The 21,749-nt window shown below is 38.9% G+C and overlaps 1 protein-coding gene across 1 annotated transcript; it reads left to right on the top strand.

Annotated features, from left to right (window-relative positions):
- Positions 1-20,752: 20,752 nt before the first annotated feature.
- Positions 20,753-21,226, top strand: LOC140824158 (uncharacterized). The gene is made up of 2 exons (XM_073185754.1): positions 20,753-21,001; positions 21,044-21,226. The coding sequence occupies exons 1-2, from the start codon at positions 20,753-20,755 to the stop codon at positions 21,224-21,226; spliced, it is 432 nt and encodes a 143-aa protein (XP_073041855.1).
- Positions 21,227-21,749: the final 523 nt, after the last annotated feature.

Genomic DNA, 21,749 nt, shown 5'->3' with positions numbered 1-21,749 from the left:
AGCATCGGTGTACAACATGAAATCACAGGGCCCTGAGGGCATGGCCAAAACTGGTGCTGCGATAAGAGCTTGCTTCAAAGTATCTAAGCTATTTAGACACTCCTCGCTCCACACAAATTTATCATTCTTCTTGTTCAATGATGTGAGTGGAACGGCAATAGAGGAGAATCCTTTAATGAACATCCGATAATATCCTGCTAGCCCTAGAAAACTGCGGATCTCTGATGCATTCTGCGACAAAACCCAATCCCTGACTGCTGCAACCTTTGCTGGATCTACCTCAATACCGTTGCTAGAAACAATATGGCCTAAGAATGCCACCTTCTCTAACCAGAATTCGCACTTACTGAACTTTGCGAATAACTTATGCTTCTGCAAGGTCTGCAACGCTGTGGTCAAATGTCTGCTGTGATCCTCTTGATTCTTGGAGTAGACGAGAATGTCGTCTATGAATACTATCACAAACTGGTCAAGATACGGCTTAAATACGCGATTCATCAAATCCATGAAGATCGTTGGCGCATTCGTCAGACCGAACGGCATCACAAAGAACTCGTAGTGGCCATAACGAGTCCTAAAATCAATCTTGGAAACGTCCGCATCTTTCACCCTCAACTGGTGATAACCGGAACACAGATCTATCTTGGAGAATATCGAAGTTCCCTGCAACTGGTCAAACAAATCCTCAATCCTCGGAAGTGGGCATTTGTTCTTCACTGTAACCCTGTTCAACTCCCGGTAATCAATGCAAAGCCTCATAGAGCCATCCTTCTTCTTCACAAATAAGACTGGCGCGCCCCATGGTGAAAAAATCGGGAAAATGAACTCCTTATCCAGAAGTTCCTGAATCTACTTCTTATGCTCTACCATCTATGTCGGCGATAATCGGTACGACGCTTTTGATATCGGAGCCGTACCTGGCACAAGCTCAATAGAAAACTCCACCTCTCCCTCGGGTGGCATACCAGAGACTTCCTCGGGAAAAACGTCTAAGAAATCCCTAACAATCGGAACATGCACGGCTGACTGAGTGGGTGCCTCGGTGATAGATATAAATGTTGCTAAAAATGCCCGACACCCTCTATGCATGAGCTTCCTAGCCAGGACATAAGGAATAATGTGCGGTAAGGGAACGTACCTGTCTGGCTCGAATAATAACTGCGCCATCCCAGGCGGTCGGACTAGAACAGATCTCCACTGGAATTCTATCAACACCATGTTCTGCAATAGCCAATCCATCCCTAGTATGATGTCAAACTCGGGCATCGGCAACACGATCAGATCCGCATAAACGAGGTTGCCATAGAGCTCAAGATCTATGTCTCGGATCACATTGGTAGCTGCCATCTCCTAACCAGAAGGCAATACTACTGAATAGGCTACATCTAGCCCAACGGTCTGGACCTTGAGGAAATTAGCAAAGACCTCCGAAATAAATGAGTGAGTAGCCCTTGAATCTATCAAGGCTTTCGTAGCAGAACCAGATATAAAAATTCTCTCTGAAAGGTTGGAACATCAAGCTGAACCCAATAATCACAAGAACTAACCTATAGACATGCAAAGTCAAAGTTCTTCTAACTTAAATTCCCAAAATAATAATACTGAGTAGAGAATGCAATCCTACTGCAATTCTATGTTCAAAATCTTAACCCAAAACATTAAATCCCAAATATAAACTTAAAGCGTAAAGGTACCTGTCATGAGAATTGTATCTGGGTTCGTCTCCGTAGAATGGAGAGCAAAAACTCTGCCTTGGGTAGGCATATTCCTCTGAGGGAACTGCGACAGTAAGTTGTCTGTACTACCACACTTGTAACACTTTCCTGAGCCAAACATACACGCTCCAGCATGGCGGCGTGTGCACTTAGGAGAAACTGGATGCTCAAAGGTCCTCGGGACTGCGGGTCCCCGCTGCTGCTGACCTCTGTTTCTAGGCAGGCCGTGAAAAAGCCTCTTATTGTGCTACTACTGCTGCTGAGCAGGAGGGCGGTGCGGTACCTGCTTTGGGCGCTTGCTCTGGTGATCCCTCTTAATATCATACTGATCCTGCTCTACGGCTAGAGCTCTGGAGACGGCGACCTCATAAGTAGTAGGGTCAGCCACCCTAACATCACGGCGCAAGATTGGCCGTAGACCCACCAGAAAATGCATTAACTTGGCTTTAGCATCATTCGAAATCAGGGGCACAAAATGACAACCCCTCTCAAACTTACGGATGAACTCCGTAACAGTCAGATCTCCCTGCATCAAGCTCATGAATTCAGTGGTCAACCTGGTGCGCACCTCCTCAGTAAAATATTTGGAGTAGAATACCTCTTGAAGCGTGTCCAGCTTAGCGTAGCCAAGTTCAGGGCTACTGACGCTCCTTCCCACCATAAGCGAGCATCTCCTCCTAATAAATAAGTGGCACATCGAACTCGGTCTGCATCTCCAAGCTCCATGAACTCGAAAAATAACCTCGAGGGACTTGATCCAGCCCTCGGCAATCATGGGATCAGACGTCCCTGAAAACTCTTTCGGCCTCATCATCATGAAGCACTCATATGTAGACTAGGGCCCTGTCGGCCTGGCTACCACAGCATTGTTCCCCGCAAAATGTGCGAAGAACTGAGTCATCCCAGCTAGCATCTGGGCATTCATGTCAAGTGGAGGGGGTGGAGGTCCCTGCCTCTTCAGTCTCTACTCCTCACCGTCCTCTTGGCGAGGTTCATCATTTCTAGTGCGCTCGAGAATGCGTCTAGGGGGCATATTATTCCATATATAACCCATACGTAACCAACATGCATAATTCCATAATTTATTTATATTGAAATACTGAACAATAAAAATCTGGACGTAAAATATTTCATGAAATCATGCTGTTAAATAATTCATGCTTTAAATAAAATGCATGAATGTAAAACTTACAGACTGAAGACGTGACTTCATGAGCTTCTCGTGGTCAGTAGTAGTACAACCCTTTACAAGAACATATGCTCTGATACCAGCTGTAAAGGCCCGAAAATTCGTGTTTGAAAATTTGCGGAAAAATTTAAAATTTTCACTTTAACTAATTAAAATGCCTCTTTAAATAAATAAACTGATAAAAAGATTCAATGTTTAAATATTCGAAATAGCAGCGGAAGTAATTATTGTTTGCAAAATAACAATTTAAAAATAATCCAACAAAAGATATAATGTTTTAGCATAAAAATGGTAAATGCTGAAATGAGGTCCTCGGGTTCCACTACTGCCGAACCAAGATGGCTCACTGGTCCCCGCCCTCGATCCCGACCTCATCAGTACCTACAACAATCAAGTCTAGTGAGTCTAAAGACTCAGCATGCATATATCGTAAATAACAAGTAATAATAATAAAATCGCATGCAAAGTGAAAATATCGTGTCATGAGTTATTATAATGCTTGCATCACTGAACTGAAAATCACATCATGAATAAATACAAATACGTGCATAACTGAACTGAAAATCGCATCATGAATAAATATAAATATGTGCATAACTGAACTTGAAGTCGTAAGTGAAATATTTGCTCCGTAGAGCCCTGTCATAAAATAGCATGTAATGATTTTCTGTTGAGATTATGTTCTACCCTAGTGGCCCATGAACTGAACTGAAATGAACCGGTAAGTGACCATCGGGTGAAGTAATAATCGTCTGATCAGACTAATGCAACAGTATACTGGGTGGAACTGAACTGTACCGGTAACTGACCACCGGATGATACAATAATCTCATGATAGTGAAATGGCCACAAGCAATATCACATATATATCCAAAAATGAATATTTTATATTTTTACACGTAATGTAATTAAACAACGTAATTAAATATCCTGTATTAATTTTATCGAATGTGTTGGATCGTTCCCAGGCTCTCTGCGACCTAAATTTAACATGAAAAATATGCAAATGACTTTGCTAACCAAACTTTGTAACTAAATCTGAAAACGAGACAATTACGCCCAACGACTTAGTATTTAATCATGACTTCTTACCAACCCGAACCAACATCGAATCATCAATTAGTCATGATTAAAATACGCCAAAAATGGTGAAATAATGCTCCTAAAATGACACAAGTCGAAATTTTGGTGAATGGAGGCCAAAACATTAAACGCTCTTTCGAGAGTCAATTTGGCACATCGCACCGTAATTTCTCGTACGACCTCTAAACTTAACCGAATCACAAACGGCCAAAAACATGACCTTCCTAACTTGATGAGGTACTGTCAAATCCAAGGCCATAGGCTAAAAGCCAAACAAGGACTCAAAACACACCCCTGAACCGCAGCACAACATGCTGTCACCGAAATACAGCAGCGGCACTTTGGTTTCCTTGCGTCATTTGCGAGGCTAATGGCCATCGGGGCTTGAACCACTGATCAGAACCTCTTACCTACATCCTGAGGAGTGGTTTGAACCATGGCTAAGGGCCCTAGGCCAGCCACAATTCGAACCACCCCATGAATCACCTGATAGATCCCACCCGAGAGGCACCCTTGCGTGCGTGGGGTGTATTGCTTCCTTTGCTACCCCATGTCATTCTAGTGGCCATTTCATTGACCATGGCATGATCTAGACATCAAGGGGTATGGTGTGAACTATGGCTAATGGCTAGAGAGCCAACCAAGATCCACACTAACCCCAAAAAACCGAACCTCAAATGCAGAAATAAAAAGGGGTCGAAGGGGGCTGTTCTTGTTTTGATTTAAAAACCGATTCCATCGTTGACCAAGCCTCGAAAAGGCAACTTGGTCATGTCTTAAACATAACAAGGAGATGTTTTAACCATGGCTATGGCCCCTAGGGCTGCCAAGGTCCGGAACATCAACCTTTGACAGCAACATGGGAAAATCTATCACAAAATGGGCATGCTTGGGGAGTTGCTGTCATTTCTGATTTGCAGCATGCACGGGGCTTGAATGAATGGACCAATATGATCCTAACATGTCCTAGTACATGTCTAGATGCAGCCTTGGGAGCCTGGACACGAGCCAACCACCTGAAACACAATAAACTTAGAACCCGTGAAGCATGAAAGAATCCAGAAAAATCTGCACATGAATTTTTGAAAAATACTTCTCATGTATTTCGGTTTTGCTTAAAAAAAAATCATGAGTATGATGTTTTAAAATATTAATATGGCTTGATTGAGGAGTGAAAGAAATATAGACATGCCTTGGTTTTGTTTTGAAGAAAACAAAAGAAACACAACGACGCGGCGCGGAGGAGACATAGCGCTTTACTTTCTTTCTTTCTACTCGATTTTTCACTCTAGTTTCTCTCAATTTTTTCACGATTTTTGCACTGAATAATGCTCTGAAATTTTCTCTGAATTTCGGTGAAAGGGAAGGGGAGAATGGTTGGGATAAATGAGGGGAAGTTACAAGATTAATGGAAGGGAAACAATCTTTCTATCTTCTAGTTTGTTTGATTAGGAATGATGGTAATAATGAAAGATTTTGAGGGATAATTCTAGGGTGCAAGGGACTGAAATTAAGTGTAGGTTCAAGGAGAAAATTGCTTAAATAAATTATTTGTTAGTGATTTAAAAGTGGGGAGAATATCTTCCTAGAAAAAGATTAAGGAAGATAAATGAGTTGTCAACTAATTTAAATCTTTCAAAGGGAGGGAATGAATGATTTTAAGCTTGTAAAATAGGGTGGAATAATTCTTACTTAATAATTAATGGGGAATTAGAAAGGTGAAGGATTTATCTCCAAGAAAAGGTTAAGGAAGGAATTAAAGATGAAGAGTTGCCAGAAGTTTTTGAATTTAAAAGAAGTAGTGGCCGATTTTATTTGATAACTGGGTAGGAAATATTGCTAAATTATTAATTATTTGGGAATTAAAATTGTCGGGATTATTCTACTATGAAGAGACAAGAAAGGATATTAAAATTGCAGAGTAGATGAATATTTTTAAATCTCCTAAGGGAGATGGCCGAAAATTGCTAATAAAAGTGGAGGGGAAATATTTCTTAATTATTGAATTTTAAATCTTTAGAGTTTTATCTATTCATTAAATATTTTAGTGAATTAAGAAATTAATGATGGAATAACATTATCTTTCATGCATGGCTAAATATTTAAATTACTCAAATAATTCCTTAAACATTCTTTTATATTAAATTAACTTATTATTTATCTTAAATAAATTCTAGGAATGTTTTCTAAATGTTAAATTTTATCTCAAACTCCAGCTCCAGTCCGGCCTCACTTAATTAACTGAAAATGGTAACAATTAAACTACTGCACAAAATAATTAAATTTATAGAAAATAATTTAGATACTCATGCAATAAAATCATTTTAATTTAAATATTAGAATTATGCGTGACTTATACGTAGTATAATTTTACGGGTTCTACAAAAGGTTTCTTGAGATCGAGACTAGCATTTGTGACGTTGTGTACCGTATTTCTTGGTAAGGACATAGAGATGTCCAAACATGCAGATGAGTAGTCATATGATGATTTTACCGAACAACCCTCCCTCGGACTTTCTAACTGGTTATCATTCGTCGAGAGGATAATGAAATGGATCGATTTTAGGTGTTCCAATACGCAACGGAAATTCAAAATTTATTTTCAAGAAGAAAAATCGAACACCTCTACTAAGATGTGTATCAAATACAAAACAAAATATGTCATACATAGGGTTTTTATAGAAAATATACCTATCAATCTTAAAAGATTGATGTTGGCTCCAACTTATTTGATATACAACTAAGCTCTTGAATGGCTATACAAATTTTCAAGCTTCCAAGAGCACACCTTGCTCAATATCAAGCCCACCACCAACTAGCTAGAACCACCTTACACTTGCACTAGAAAATGTAAGGTATTTTTCTTTGAGAAGTATATTGTTTTCTCAACAATTGAAGAACAAATTTTTGGAAGAATTTAGCACAAAATTTCGTCCAACGTGAGGGGAGGAGAGAAGGAGGAGTGTTTTTCTTGGTTGTGGAAAAAGTTAAAGCAAAAAGGTGCATGTGCATGCCATGCAATTAACTCAAAAGTTGTCTCCAACCCTTCACCTTCCAAGCATGCATTTTACTTGGGCTTGTAACAATTACAAGGCCCATGGACTTTTATTTAAATGTCTCAAACACATTTGAGACCATTTAACCTTTACTTGATTTTACTCAATCCCACTAGTTTAATAATTATTTCTAATTGGGCTCTACAAGGTCTAATGTTGTTTAATTAATAAAACACTAGAATTAATTTAATTATTTGGACTCTACTAGGTCCACTAGTGTTTAATTAATTCAACACTTGAATTAATTTAATTTAGTCCATAATATTGTATATGAAAATCACAATTTTCAAATACATTACTCGTTTGGCCAACTTTTAATTTAGGAACACTTCCTCAAATTAAAATTACATTCTCCTTATAGAAGTCATACTTCTATTTTTATTTACGATTATAAACTCCTTTATAAACCGTTCAAAACATTGAACTATTTTAACTTCTCGACGAGATGTAGAAAGCTAGCACTTGTGTGGCTCTCAATGGTTCATTGATACAACTAGCCGTGTGTTCACATCTCTATGTGATTCGGACTAAACATGTCCTTATTCGAGCATACCCCAGTTGCTCCATTCTTACTTATCAACTCCTTGATAATAAGAACATCCGAACTCAAGTCTGATTGATGTAAATCCTCGTACGAATAAATAGAAAACACGATTAAAATCGAATCGCGCCCTCTATTCAATAATCGAAAAGGATCGATGCGTGTCCCGATCTTTTGAATCAAGTTTTGGAGTTGTGATATTAACCTCTAAGTTATAAAACTTAGCAATAAATATTCACGATTAAACAATTGAGAAACAGACGAACCTTCAAAGAACTTGCCTTTGACAATCCGTATGAAATCAACCGACAAACGCCAAAAAGTTAAAAACTTTGATAAGTTTGATTTTGATTACAAAGCAAAAAGCCTTGAAAAGCTTGAGAGAAAATTCTCAAAAGTTTGATAAAATCAATAATAAAATCTGAATTGTGTAGAAAAATTTTGTTCACATATGTTTACATATAAAAAGATATCAAATCTAGTTACCAAAATAATCAAAAGAAACTAGGATTTTCCCACAACTGACTAGCGCTTGGGCGGTAGAATTTGACCCCTCGATTGCCGAGTGTTCTGTACTATTCGCACTCGGGCGGTAGAATATGGCCGCTTGGGCGCGAGGCGTTCTGGAAATCTTCTCCTTGGACAGTAAGTGTGGCGCTCGAGCGGTAATATTTGGCCGCTCAGGCGCCGATGCTTCTGGACTCCTCTTCATTTATCACTCGAATAATGTTCCTTTTGCTCCCAACCTTACTCCCTTGCATCACGAACCCTCCAACACTTTGCATCCCGCTTGTAAGTCCTTCTTCCTTGCTCATAAGCACCTGCAACACTTCCTTGAATCTCTTTAGTCGTCCCCTCGTGATTGGTCCCTCCGGCAACTCTAAAGGATCACATGCTTTCCTTGGGGTTTGACCATCCGTGCTCGCATCATCCTCCCCTTCTTAAAAAGGATTTGTCCTCAAATCCTGCTCATCACCTACATCAAACAACGACAAGTCACTAACATTAAAAGTAGAACTCACGTTATACTCACCTGGTACATCGAGTTTGTAGGCATTGTAGTAGAATGCATGTAACGATTATACGTAAACTCAAAAATGGCAAACAATCTTCCCAATTCTTTAAGTTCCTTTTAAGTATAGGATACAAAAGTGTTCCTAAAGTTCTATTAACAACCTCAGTTTTTCCATCCGTTTGAGGATGACAAGTGGTAGAAAATAACAATTTTGTGCCAAGTTTAGCCCACACCGTTTTCCAAAAGTAACTCAAGAATTTAACATCACGGTCAGAAACAATAGTCCTAGTCATACCATGCAACCTAACGACTTCTCTAAAGAAAAAATCCACAATGTGAGAAGCATCATAAGTTTTGTAACAAGCAATAAAATGTGCCATCTTAGAAAATCTATACACAACGACAAATATAGAATCCCTCCCCTTCTTTGTCCTAGGCAACCCCAAAACAAAGTCCATAGAAATACCAACCCAAGGTTCACTAGGGACAGGAAGTGGTGTATACAATCCATGTGGTTGTGTTTTAGATTTAGGTTGTCTACAAGTTATGCACTTTTCACACCAACGCTCAAGATCACGTTTCATATGTGGCCAATAGAAATGTTCATGCAACGCGCTTAAAGTCTTAGCCACACCAAAATGTCCCATTAATCCACCAGCATGTTCCTCCCTAACAAGTAATTCACGAATCGATGATTTAGGGATGCACAACCTATCTTCTCTAAACAAGAAACCATGACGCAAATAAAATTTGTCATGTGGACCATGCATACATGTTTCAAATACACTATTAAAATCCTCATCTAGCACATACAATTCCTTCACATGCTCAAATTCCAAAACTTTAGACTCCAAAGTAGAGATCAGTACATACCTCCGTGATAGTGCGTCAGTCACTGCATTTTCCTTACCTTGTTTGTACTTGATGATGTAGGAGAATGTTTCAATGAATGCCACCCACTTGGCATGCCGCTTGTTCAACTTCTGCTGCCCCTTAAGGTGCTTAAGAGACTCATGATCCGTGTGAATCACGAACTCCTTAGGCCTCAAGTAATGCTGCCACGTCTCCAGAGTCCTCACAAGTGCGTAGAACTCCTTATCATTCGTGGGATAGTTCAGGGCTGCTCCATTGAGCTTTTCGCTAAAGTACGCCACTGGCCGTCCTCCTTGCATCAAAACTCCAGCAATACCTACACCTGAAGCATCACATTCAATTTAAAAGGTATTAGCAAATTCAGGTAAAACAAGTAAAGGAACATTAATTAATTTTTGCTTAATGAGATTAAAAGACTTCTCTTGCTCCTCGCCCCAATAGAATGGAACGTTCTTCTTGATTACCGCCGTCATCGGTGCTGCCAATGTACTAAGATCCTTTACAAACCTCCTTAGAAGCTTGCAAGTCCATGAAAACTTCGGACTTGACCAACAGTAGTAGGCTATGGCCAATCTCGAATAGCACTTACCTTGTCTTCATACACTTGTATCCCCTGTGAGCTTACCACAAAGCCAGGAAAGACAAGTTTGCTTGTACAAAAATCACATTTCTTTAAGTTAGCATATAGATTTTTGGCCGTTAGTGTGATTAGCACAAGTTTCAAGTGACCAACATGCTCATCCAAGGCTTTGCTATATACTAGGATATCATCAAAGTAAACAACAACAAATTTTCCTATGTTTGCACGCAAGACATGGTTCATTAACCTCATAAAGGTGCTAGGAGCGTTAGTTAAGACAAAAGGCATGACCATCCACTCATATAACCCATACTTGGTTTTAAAAGCTGATTTCCACTCATCACCTTCCCTCATCCTAATTTGGTGATAACCACTCTTCAAATCAATTTTGCTAAATATACAAGCACCATGCAATTCATCTAACATATCATCTAGTCTAGGTATGAGATGCCTATACTTGATGGTTATATTATTAATTTCCCTACAATCTACACACATACTCCATGAGTCATCCTTCTTAGGAACTAATAAAACAGGTACGACACAAGGGGACATGGACTCACGTACAAAGCCCCTATCTAACAACTCACTTACCTGCCGTTGAAGCTCCTTAGTCTCCTCCGGATTGCTTCTATAAGCTGGATGATTTGGCAATGCACTATCGGGTACCAAATCAATTTGGTGTTTAATCCCCCTCAATGGTGGTAGCCCTTGAGGTAGCTCCTCCGGAAATATATCATCAAATTCCTGCAAAAGTGAAACAACAATGCTCGGAAGGGAACCAACTATATCACTTGTGTTTAGGAGGATCTCTTTATAAACAATTAACACAAGTGGTTCATATGTGTGCAACAATTGTTTCCACTCACCTTTTTGGGCCATATATGATTTTTTTTGCCTCTTTCCTCTCCATTTCTTTTCCCTCAATTTCTTTCCTCTCATTTTTCTTTTGCATGGTTATCTCACTCTTTTTTTCAGCCATTTCATTTTTGTTTTCAAAGGCCACCTCACTTTTTGGTTCACTCTTTTTTTTGGCCTCATCTCTCTTTTTATTTTTTAATTGGTCCTCCAACACTTGCTTTGGGGACAAAGGAAGCAATACAATGGATTCCTTCTTCAAGACAAATGAGTACTTATTCTGGAACCCATCATGTGTCACCCACCTATCATATTGCCAAGGTCTACCAAACAAGATATGACATGCATGCATGGGAACCACATCATACAAGACCTCATCCACATACTTCCCAATAGAAAAGGAAACCAACATTTGTTTGTTCACCTTCACCTCCGCACAATCGTTCAACCATTCAAGCCTATATGGTTGAGGATGCTTTAATGTAGGTAAACCCAATTTTTCCACCATCTCACTACTAGCCACATTGGCAAAACTCCCCTCATCTATGCTTAAATTGAAAAACCTTTGATTTACAAAACACCTAATGTGGAACAAATTCTCCCTTTGGTTAGTATCCTCCGCCTTGACTTGGGCACTCATGAATCGCCTAGTCACTAATGCTTCACCTACAACCGCCTCATACCCCTCATCAGGATCCTCTAATGTAGGCATCTAATCATCATCATCACTGTGGGGACCCAGACACTGATCTGTCTTATTAATCATCTTTGGGATTTAATTATCAATTAAGATAAAACAGGGTCTAAAAATTTTTCTTTTTTAAATGTAACTGCGGAAGGTAATGGAATCTAAACAATATACATCTCTGTATAAAAACTACAGTTCAGTAGAAAAGTACAATACTGTACAACCTAAGTCTAAGGTTCAACTACTAAATTCAAGTAATAAACCAAATCTGCTACAAGTCCGGAATCACCACGCTAACTCGTCTTCTCTCATCGTCATCTCGACCCTGATCCAGCCCCACCTGTTGTCATGCACACATACAAAACAAGACAACAGCCGGATAACTCCGGTGAGAATAAATCCCAGTATAAAACATGGTAAACATGCATATACACATAATGATTCATGGAACATGCTGTCATGAATAAAAGCAAAGACAATAGTAATAGATTTCATCATCTATGAACTCTAATCTAACTAAACATGCAATTCAAATCAGATAAACATGCATGTAAATAGTCTAAATCATGAAACATGCTATCATGACTAAAAGTAATAACAATAGGTTTCATAGTCTATGAAACCAATATATCTACGCATGATGTTCTAATCAAATCATGTCTAGACTTGACTCAACTATAACTTTAGGGATCCCGGGGTGAATAAGACGTCACTGACTGTCACCTACCCAACCACTCGGGGTGACTGTACGTCTTATTCCTAGACTTCGGTCCGAGCTGTATCAACGGCTGGCATTAGGAGTAATGGCTACTCCTAAGTTGAGATACACCGAACGTCTAGAAGTCTGACAATGGCTGTCAAGATTTTCCTATCTTAAATGCAATGAATAACAATCTGTAAACAAAGCATAATTATATTCATAACTGAATATCACAATTATCTTACATGCTTGAATACAATTCTATAATCAAAGCATAATCAGGTAATAATATAAACAATAATCTAGTATGTGATTTTATTGGGAAACTCAAAATGATATCTCACTTGAGTTTTGGCTTCCCGAATATCACATGAATTATACCTTTGTCGTCCCGGTCTGACGAAGACGATGACTTGTATCCAACTCTGTCCATCTCGAATCTGAAATGAGAATATCGAATCCGCTGTATCAGTGAATAACTCAATACACAATGTGTTCTGATCCATACCCAACTCAGTACATAATCTGATCAATCTAAATCAATTGATGTTTCGACGGCATAATAATACAATCTGAATAACTCCGTCAATCTGAACATCACAAATATAATACTGGCACTCATAATCGGTGTCAACATAATTCATACTCTGAATACTAACACAAGTCTAATATAGAATCTCAGTCAATATCTGTCAAAAATCATAACAATTACAGAAACAGTCTGTTCTTTAGTCTGACTTCAATTCTATAATGTCTATGGTAGCAGAAACACCATATCTGAATCATATTCAATTCTGACAATATCATAAATTCAAATCATGTCTAAACGTAACAAAACTTACGTCCAGTTATAGCCTGCGTTGATAGAAACTCAGTACTGAAGTCGGATTTGAAAACAGACGGACGGATTGCCAAAATCTTCAATCAAAATCAAGAGCTTCCCTCGGTTCTTTATTTCTGATTCTCCAAGAATTCTTGCATGTATATATATATATATATATATATATATATATATATATATATATATATATATACACACGAACATGCAATAGGCCAAGTGGCTCGCCTTTCAAGCTGCACGTTTCTCGCTCGGGCGGACAAAAGTTGCCGCCCGGGCGAGTAATTCTCGGCCCTCGCCCATTCCAGCAGCCTCGCTCGGGCGGTCAAAAACATCCGCCCGGGCGAGTGACTCTCGGCCCTAATTGTATAATTTCATATACTTGCTCAAATCTTATCTCGAACTGGCCCAGCTATAATTACATCAATTCATAATCAGTAAATCATATCAGATTACAATAATTAAATTCTCGGGCATTACAATCACCCTCACTATGCGACTCATACTCACCATAATCATTTAAAATCATCACCCTTTTATTTGTACATTCACTAGCAATATGACCCAACCCTTGACACCTAAAAGATCTAGTATCTCTAGCTCGAGTAAGAGGAGTTTCAGATTTACCTTGCACTCCTTGTTTAGGCGCCTCTTGTTTTGTCTCAACCTTGGGCTTGGTCATCAACTTACTTTCAGCACGTTTTGCTCCATTTGGTCACCAAGAAGTTGACGAACTCCCACTTTGATTGGTGCGGCCAACTCCTCGCCTCTTGAATTGTTGCTCCACTTTTACGGCCATTTGCACCATCTCGTCTAGATCCAAGTAGTGCCTAAGCTCCACTTGATCCTGTATCTCCCTGTTCAAACCACAAAGAAAACGTGCCATGGTAGCCTCACCATCCTCCTCAATATTTTCCCTAATCATGACTACTTCCATCTCCTTATAGTAGTCCTCCACACTCTTCAATCCTTGCATCAAAGTTTGTAGCCTCTTAAACATCTCCCTATAATAATGATTGGGCACAAACCTCTTCCTCATTACCCTCTTCATCTAATCCCAAGATTCAATAGGTCTCTCATTATACCTCCTTCTAGTGGTCACTAGTTGATCCCACCAAATGAGAGCATAGTCTAAGAATTCAACCACCGCCAACCTCACCTTCTTGTTCGGAGTAGTGATGACATTCAAATACGAACTCTACCCTGTTTTCACATTCTAAGTACGCCTCCGGGTCAGATTTCCCATGGAATGATTGAATTTTCATCTTAATACTACCCATGTTACCATCTTCCCTATTCCCATCATACCTACCCTGTACGGCTTCTCTTTTTCCTCTACCGAATCCTCTACCTCTTCCATTCCTACGTCAATTTTCATTTTGACTCTCCTCGTCTCCTCCCATATCATACTCTCATCCTCTCTACCCGAATCCTTAGGTTTGGATTTACTCCCACTAGTACTAACTTCAAGCTTATCCAACCTCTCATGTAAGGGCTCTAATTCACTCCTCATCATCCTACTAAAATGCCCAAACAACGCCTCCATTTGAACCTTACACAACCCCGGGTTCGAACAAATCTCCTACCACACTCTCCATTTAATTTCAAATTTGTACCTGCAAGAAAACGTTAGTAGAAAACAAAAATGATCCTCACCCAATTAGCTTGTTAATAACAAAAATGTATTACGTAACGAAATCGAAAATGTACTGATACGGAAACGGAATAATGGTTGCTGATTATTTTAAAATAATTTTAAGATATAAAATATGGATTTTTATTTTATAAATTACCCTCCTACTATTTTGACATTTCCACCACCCTCTGATGAAAAAGGGAAATCGTATTTCCTTAGTAGGCACGTAGAGTCCAATTAGCCAATTATAATCCCGAATAATATCAGCCAATTATAATATCTAAAAGGTAGTGTCCAATTGCATCCCTATGCAACCTCCGCGTGTTTTGCCTCACGTTTAATAAGGACCCAATAATATGACGTCGTTTATTTTCGCGTGTCAAACCAACCCATCAATATTGAATTGTAGTAGACGGTCGCCACGAGTTCCCCCAATAATATGAGCCGAAGTCATGGGAGTTCTACTCAATTCGCATCATATGTCCGGTGGAAGTCACAGCTTTCCGGCGTACAGGTCTCCCCAATAATATGAGCCAGACACTGTCCGCGGGTAGCGATCAACATGCAACCACGGTTGATGGAAGTCAAGGAAAAATTAAACTCCTTTAATTTTTACTTTTTCGGTTTGATATAAATTTTGAATCTTATTCAAAATGAGGGATTTTAATTTTAAAATTGTCTCATCATTTTAATTTAAAAATCGCGTGCCACAAGTTTGTAAGTTTGCAGGATTCATGCAACTATATTATATAATAATAATATACATACATGCATACTACTATATATCACATATATCATAATATGACATTCAACAATAAATAAGGATGATCGATCGCAAACACTCTTAGATCCATGTGAGCCATACATGGATCCAGGTCCAAACCTAGGTGAATACAGGGATGCAAATGCAACTATTACAAGAACTTCCAATATTTTACATGTCTTCATCTCGTTCATCGGGCCCACCATCTTCCAGTCTTGATCTCCCACTATTTCTAATATTACATTTAAATAGCCATGGCACATAAGGGATACATCTCATGAGGTGGGAACATGCCATAAACCAGGCCCACTTTAATAATATCAAATATTAAAAACAAATAAAACAGTATAATATCCTAACATACACCTAACACATTGGTCAAGGCTCTGATCATCCTTCATGCATTTAATATCGAATATTAACATCAATTTAATTAAACGAATCAATTAATTGATAAATCATATATCTAATAATTTTATCACTAACCACCACAATTAATAAAAGATTTAATAAATTAAATAAACTCCTTTATTTAATTTCCAATTAAATCAATAATAACTGCTTTCTTGTAAAAACTCATTTTTACCATAAATAATTAAAATCATATTCTAATTATTTATTTCACAAGAAAATTTTTAATTTCCAAAAATTAATTTCCAAAATAAAAATTGAACAAATTTTCAAAAATATCGATTTTACCCAAAAATTTGAAAAATCAGAAATTCGCACCCTAGGCCCAAACAATTCAAGCCCATTATTCAGCGCGCTTCCCGAGACGCTCCCGGGCAGCCGCCCACTGCCCGAACGTTTCGGGCAGCCGCAAGTGCACTGTGCGCGCAGGCGCAAGGCGCGGTGGCACGCCGTGCGCGTAGCGTGTGGAACTGTGCGGACGCTCCGCACACCGTGCGCGCGCGCGCCCGATGCGCGCGCTGCACTTCCTGGAACAGTTCCGGGCAGCCCCGATTATTTTTTTTTATTTCTGGAAAAAAAGAACTTTTTAGTGGTGCTACAATTTTCTGAAAAATTTTCTTGTGTGGTTAGAAATAAATTATTCAATACAAAACCATACAATTTAGAAAAAAACCTGGCTCTGATACCACTGTTGGATATGGATTTTCTACACGCCCAAACGCAGCGGAAGTTTAAAATTTTTATTTTTTTTGACAATCAAAATATGTTTTGCTTTGGGCGCTCGTATGATTTTAACATAAACATTCATAGGGCGTTAGAATATTATACCTTTGGTGATTAAATCACTTGGCTCCAACTACTCCGGTGTCAGCGGACGTAACTCTTGTTGTAAATCCCTACGAACTTTCTTCGAGCCTCCTTATTCGATCTCCGAATCAGGTCCACGACCAGATTATTTGTTCCTCTTCTAATTTGCACTAGAAAATTAGAAGATGTTTTGCGTAGAGACGAAACACCCTAAAATCCGGCACCACCCTAAAACCCTTTTGAGTGGCCGAACCTTATTGAGAGAATTTGAGAGAGAATTTTCTTTTTCAATTTTTGAAAACTCACGAAGGAATCATGATGCAATAAAGAAATCTTAATATTTCTTTAATCATCATTTATTTAATTAATCTAATTAATTAAGTAAGCTAAAGATTATGGAGGAATAATTATTGTGATTCTCGAAGATCACCATGACAGTAGTGGAGGCTAGATTTTTCAGAATTTTTTTTAATAATAATTTCTTGTTAACCCTAAGCCTAATATATATAATTAATATTAATGGGCTTGATTTAATTAATTGGGCTAGTCCAACTAGTTTAATTAATGTAATCAAAGCCCATTAAAACTTTAATTATTTAATATGTTAGACTTGTACCCTACAAGCCCATTAAACATATTATACACCATATTTAATTTATTAATTAATCAACTCAAATTTTGAGCTTAATAAATTAAATACATTATAAATTCAACATTTGAATTTATTATTTAAATTAAAAATTCAACTCCTTGAATTTTTATCACCTCCACAATTTAATAAACCCAACATTTGAGTTTAATAAATTAAATTCTCAAATTTTATAAATTCAACTCCTTGAATTTATTCTCTCAGAATTTAATTATCATAAATTCAACTCCTTGAATTTACTATATAATATAAATTCAACTTCTTGAATTTATTCTCTCAACGGGAACAAAATAATCTAGTACTTGTGTGACCCTCAATGGTTCAGGGATACAGCTAGTCGTGGGTTCACAACTCTTTGTGATTCAGGACATAATCCTTTATTCGGGCTTACCCTAGTTAGCCCCATTCTTTTCATCAACACCTTGATCAAGAATGTCAGAACTCATTTCTGATTGCACCCATCGGATCATGGTAAGAGCGTCTAGTAGCATCGCCCCATGATCCCCTAGGTATCACTGATAGTGCCTGCAAGAACCAGTGGATTATGATTAACGTACAGTACGGTCCCTTCATATCATATATCCCAATCGAATCTGCAACCATTGGTTAATCGAGGGTTGCATATTAATTCGATAACTATGTGATAACTATAAATAGTGGCATCGCATGTACCATTGGAGAACTCCTTCTCTAATGTACATCTCATACTCTGGCCAGAGATTCCACGCACTATAATTTCATTAGATCACATAGGATATCTACACCCGTAGGTGAGCGGTGAATCCCCGACTACAATGCACTGGCTCCTATATGTGTCGCAACTGTACCCAACCTCGCCACCTGATGACTCTCCTGGAGCCGGTAAACGAGTCAAAGCACAGCCCTAGCATATAGAGCCTCAGTGTTGTCCCGGGTCGTAAGGACTAATGGTGTACAATCATAACCACGGACTTATCCTCTCGATGAATGATAACCACTTAGAAAGTCCGAGGGAGGGTTGTTCGGTATAATCATCATATGACTACCCATCTGCATGTTTGGACATCTCTATGCCCTTACCAAGAAACGCAGTACACAACATCACAGATGCTAGTCTCGAGCTCAAGCGGTCTTTATCCCTGTTTTAGGCGGCTGAATCGACTAGGAACGAATTTAGAATATGAAGTGTTTACAAATTAGTTTCAACATCGAATTACGATTCATTTGTATTAAAGCATAATCAAAGACTTTATCTATGCTGTATGCATGGGTATACAGATAAAGTAAAACAAGACCATAAAAAGTTAAATTATATTAAAATAAAGATTGTTTATTTCACTTGAGTCAATAAATTCCCTAGCCAACCGTTGGCTTGCAGGGCATCTACTCTAACAGGAAATTGAATGATGCGACTAGGAAATATCACTTCCTTCTTCCTTTTATTGACTAGATGCTTGATAGAATAGGTGGTTATCATTATTATTGCTTTCTAGATGGTTATTCAGGTTACAATCGAATTATCATAGCACCTGAGGATCAAGAGAAGACGACTTTCACTTGTCCATACGGTACATTTGCTTTCAGGAGAATGTCACTTGGTCTTTGCAATGCACCTGCTACTTTTCATAGATGTATGATGGCCATATTTTCAGACATGGTCGAGGAAATAATGGAAGTTTTTATGGATGACATATCTATTTTTGGTTCATCATTTGATCACTGTTTGCAAAATCTAATGCTTGTTTTGCAGAGATGTCAGGCGAAGAATTTAGTTTTGAATTGGGAAAAATGTCACTTCATGGTTCCATAAGGTATTGTGCTTGGGCATAAAATTTCGGCTAAAGGAATAGAAGTTCACAGAGCCAAAGTTGTGGCAATTGAAAATCTCCCACCACCGAAGAATGTGAAAGGGATCATGAAGTTTCTTGGGACATGCCGGGTTCTATCGTCGTTATATCAAAGATTTCTCTAAAATTACTAGACCTTTATGTAATTTGTTAAATAAAGATTCGACATTTATTTTTGACGATGATTGTTTGCAGGCGTTTAACATGATCAAGAAAGCACTGATTTCTGCACCCATTATGATAGTGCCTGATTGGAAGGAGCCCTTTGAGCTCATGTACGATGTTAGCGACTATGCTGTGGGAGCAGCATTGGGACAGAGGCGAGACAAGATGTTCAAGGCTATCTACTATGCAAGTCGTACACTTAATGCAGCCCAACAGAACTATACAACTACTGAGAAAGATATGCTAGCAGTGGTGTTTGCATTCGACAAGTTCAGAACATATCTCATTGGCACCAAGGTAACTGTTTTCACTGACCATGCAGCTCTTCGTTACTTGTTTGCAAAAAAAAGATGCCATGCCCAGGTTGTTACGATGGATACTCTTACTTCAAGAATTTGACTTTGAAGTCAAAGACAAGAAAGGTTGTGAGAACAAGGTGGCAGATCACTTGTCACGACTAGAGCTGGAAGAAAGAACTGAAGGTGGAGTTATCAATGAGTCGTTCCCAGACGAACGACTTTTCAAGGTAAGTGTTACACATCCTTGGTTTGCAGATATAGCTAATTTTCTTGCTGCAGGAGATTACCATCAGAGTTAACTTATCACCAAAAGAAGAAATTTCTTCATGATGTTAAGTTTTATCTGTGGGACGATCCTTTCTTGTTCAAGAAATGCGCTGATCAGATAATTAGACGGTGTGTAACAGAGGAAGAAGCGGGTACGATTCTAGAGCAGTGTCATTCCTCACCCTACGGTGGACACTTTGGAGCATCTAGAACAGCAGCTAAGGTATTACAGTCAGGTTTTTATTGGCCTAATTTATTTAAGGACAGTTATACTTTAGTTAAGTCATGTGATAAATGCCAAAGAGTTGGCAATATTTCTAGGCGTCACGAATTGCCATTGACAAATATTTTGGAAGTGGAACTTTTTGATGTCTGGGGCATAGATTTTATGGGACCTTTTCCCCCTTCTTTTGGTCAATCTTATATATTATTAGCTGTAGATTATGTTTCGAAATGGGTGGAAGCAATCGCCACCAGTACTAATGATGCTCGTGTTGTAGTTAAGTTTGTGCACAAGAACCTCTTCACCAGATTTGGAACACCGAGGGCCATCATAAGTGACGAAGGTACGTATTTTTGCAATAAAATTTTCAACTCACTTTTGGTTAAATACAGTGTGAAGCACAAAGTGACACTAGCCTATCTTCCTCAATCGAATGGACAAGCTAAAATATCCAACCGGGAAATCAAACAAATATTAGAAAAGACTGTCAATACAAACCGGAAGGATTGAGCTATGAAGTTGGATGATGCACTGTGGGCTTATCGTACCTCATTCAAGACGCCTATTGGGATGTCTCCCTATAAACTGGTTTTTGGTAAAGCCCGTCACTTGCCGCTAGAATTGGAGCATCGAGCATTCTGGGCAGTTAAGAAGTTGAACTTTGACTTGAAAGCATCTGGCGATGGCAGAAAACTACAGTTAAATGAAATGGAGGAGTTCCGCAATGATGCATATGAAAATGCCAAGATTTACAAAGAGCAAACCAAGAAGTGGCACGATAAACTCATAGTACGAAGGGAGCTCAAACCAGGACAACAAGTACTATTGTTCAACTCCCGTCTGAAGTTGTTTCCTGGTAAGTTGAAATCGCGTTGGTCAGGTCCATTTTTGGTGGAGACAGTGTACCATCATGGGGCGATTGAGCTAAAATGCAGTGATGGGAGAACCTTCAAGGTGAACGGACATCGAGTTAAGCCATACTATGGGACTGAAGTAAGGCACCTTGACAACATTCCTTTGGGCGGTCGACTTGATGTAGACTAATGATAGTCGGGCTGAAGACGTTAAACCAAGCGCTTATTAGGAGGCAACCCAAATTTTTGTTTCTCTATTGCATTTCATTTTCAATTTTGCTTTTATACTTGTATTATTATTTTTGGTTGTGTACTTTTAGTATAGTGTGTGCTTATATCTTCCCAAATCTAATGAATCCCAATTGTTTTCTTTTCAGGACTAAAAATTGGAGAAAAAAAAATTTTCCCGGAGGAATACCGCACCCGCGGTATATTCTTAGGCGCCCCCGCGCTTGTGGTGTATGCAAAATCAAAAGAGTTCCCGAAGCTACACCGCACCCGCGGTATATCCTTGAGCGCACCCGCGCTACATTTACCGAGAGCACACTGCACCCGCGGTCTCTATTTTAGTGCACCCGCGGTCGCGGAATATTGAATATCAAAATTTCCCGAAGGCAAAGCGCACCCGCAGTAGCTTCATCACCGCACCCGCGGTCAGTGCAGATAAAAATTATAAGAATTCACGAAACATCAGCGCACCCGCGGTCCCTTGC

The sequence above is a fragment of the Primulina eburnea genome, chromosome 2, assembly GCF_022965805.1.
Source record: "Primulina eburnea isolate SZY01 chromosome 2, ASM2296580v1, whole genome shotgun sequence".
Lineage (NCBI taxonomy): Eukaryota > Viridiplantae > Streptophyta > Magnoliopsida > Lamiales > Gesneriaceae > Primulina > Primulina eburnea.
This window is presented reverse-complemented; position numbering and strand designations above follow the sequence as displayed.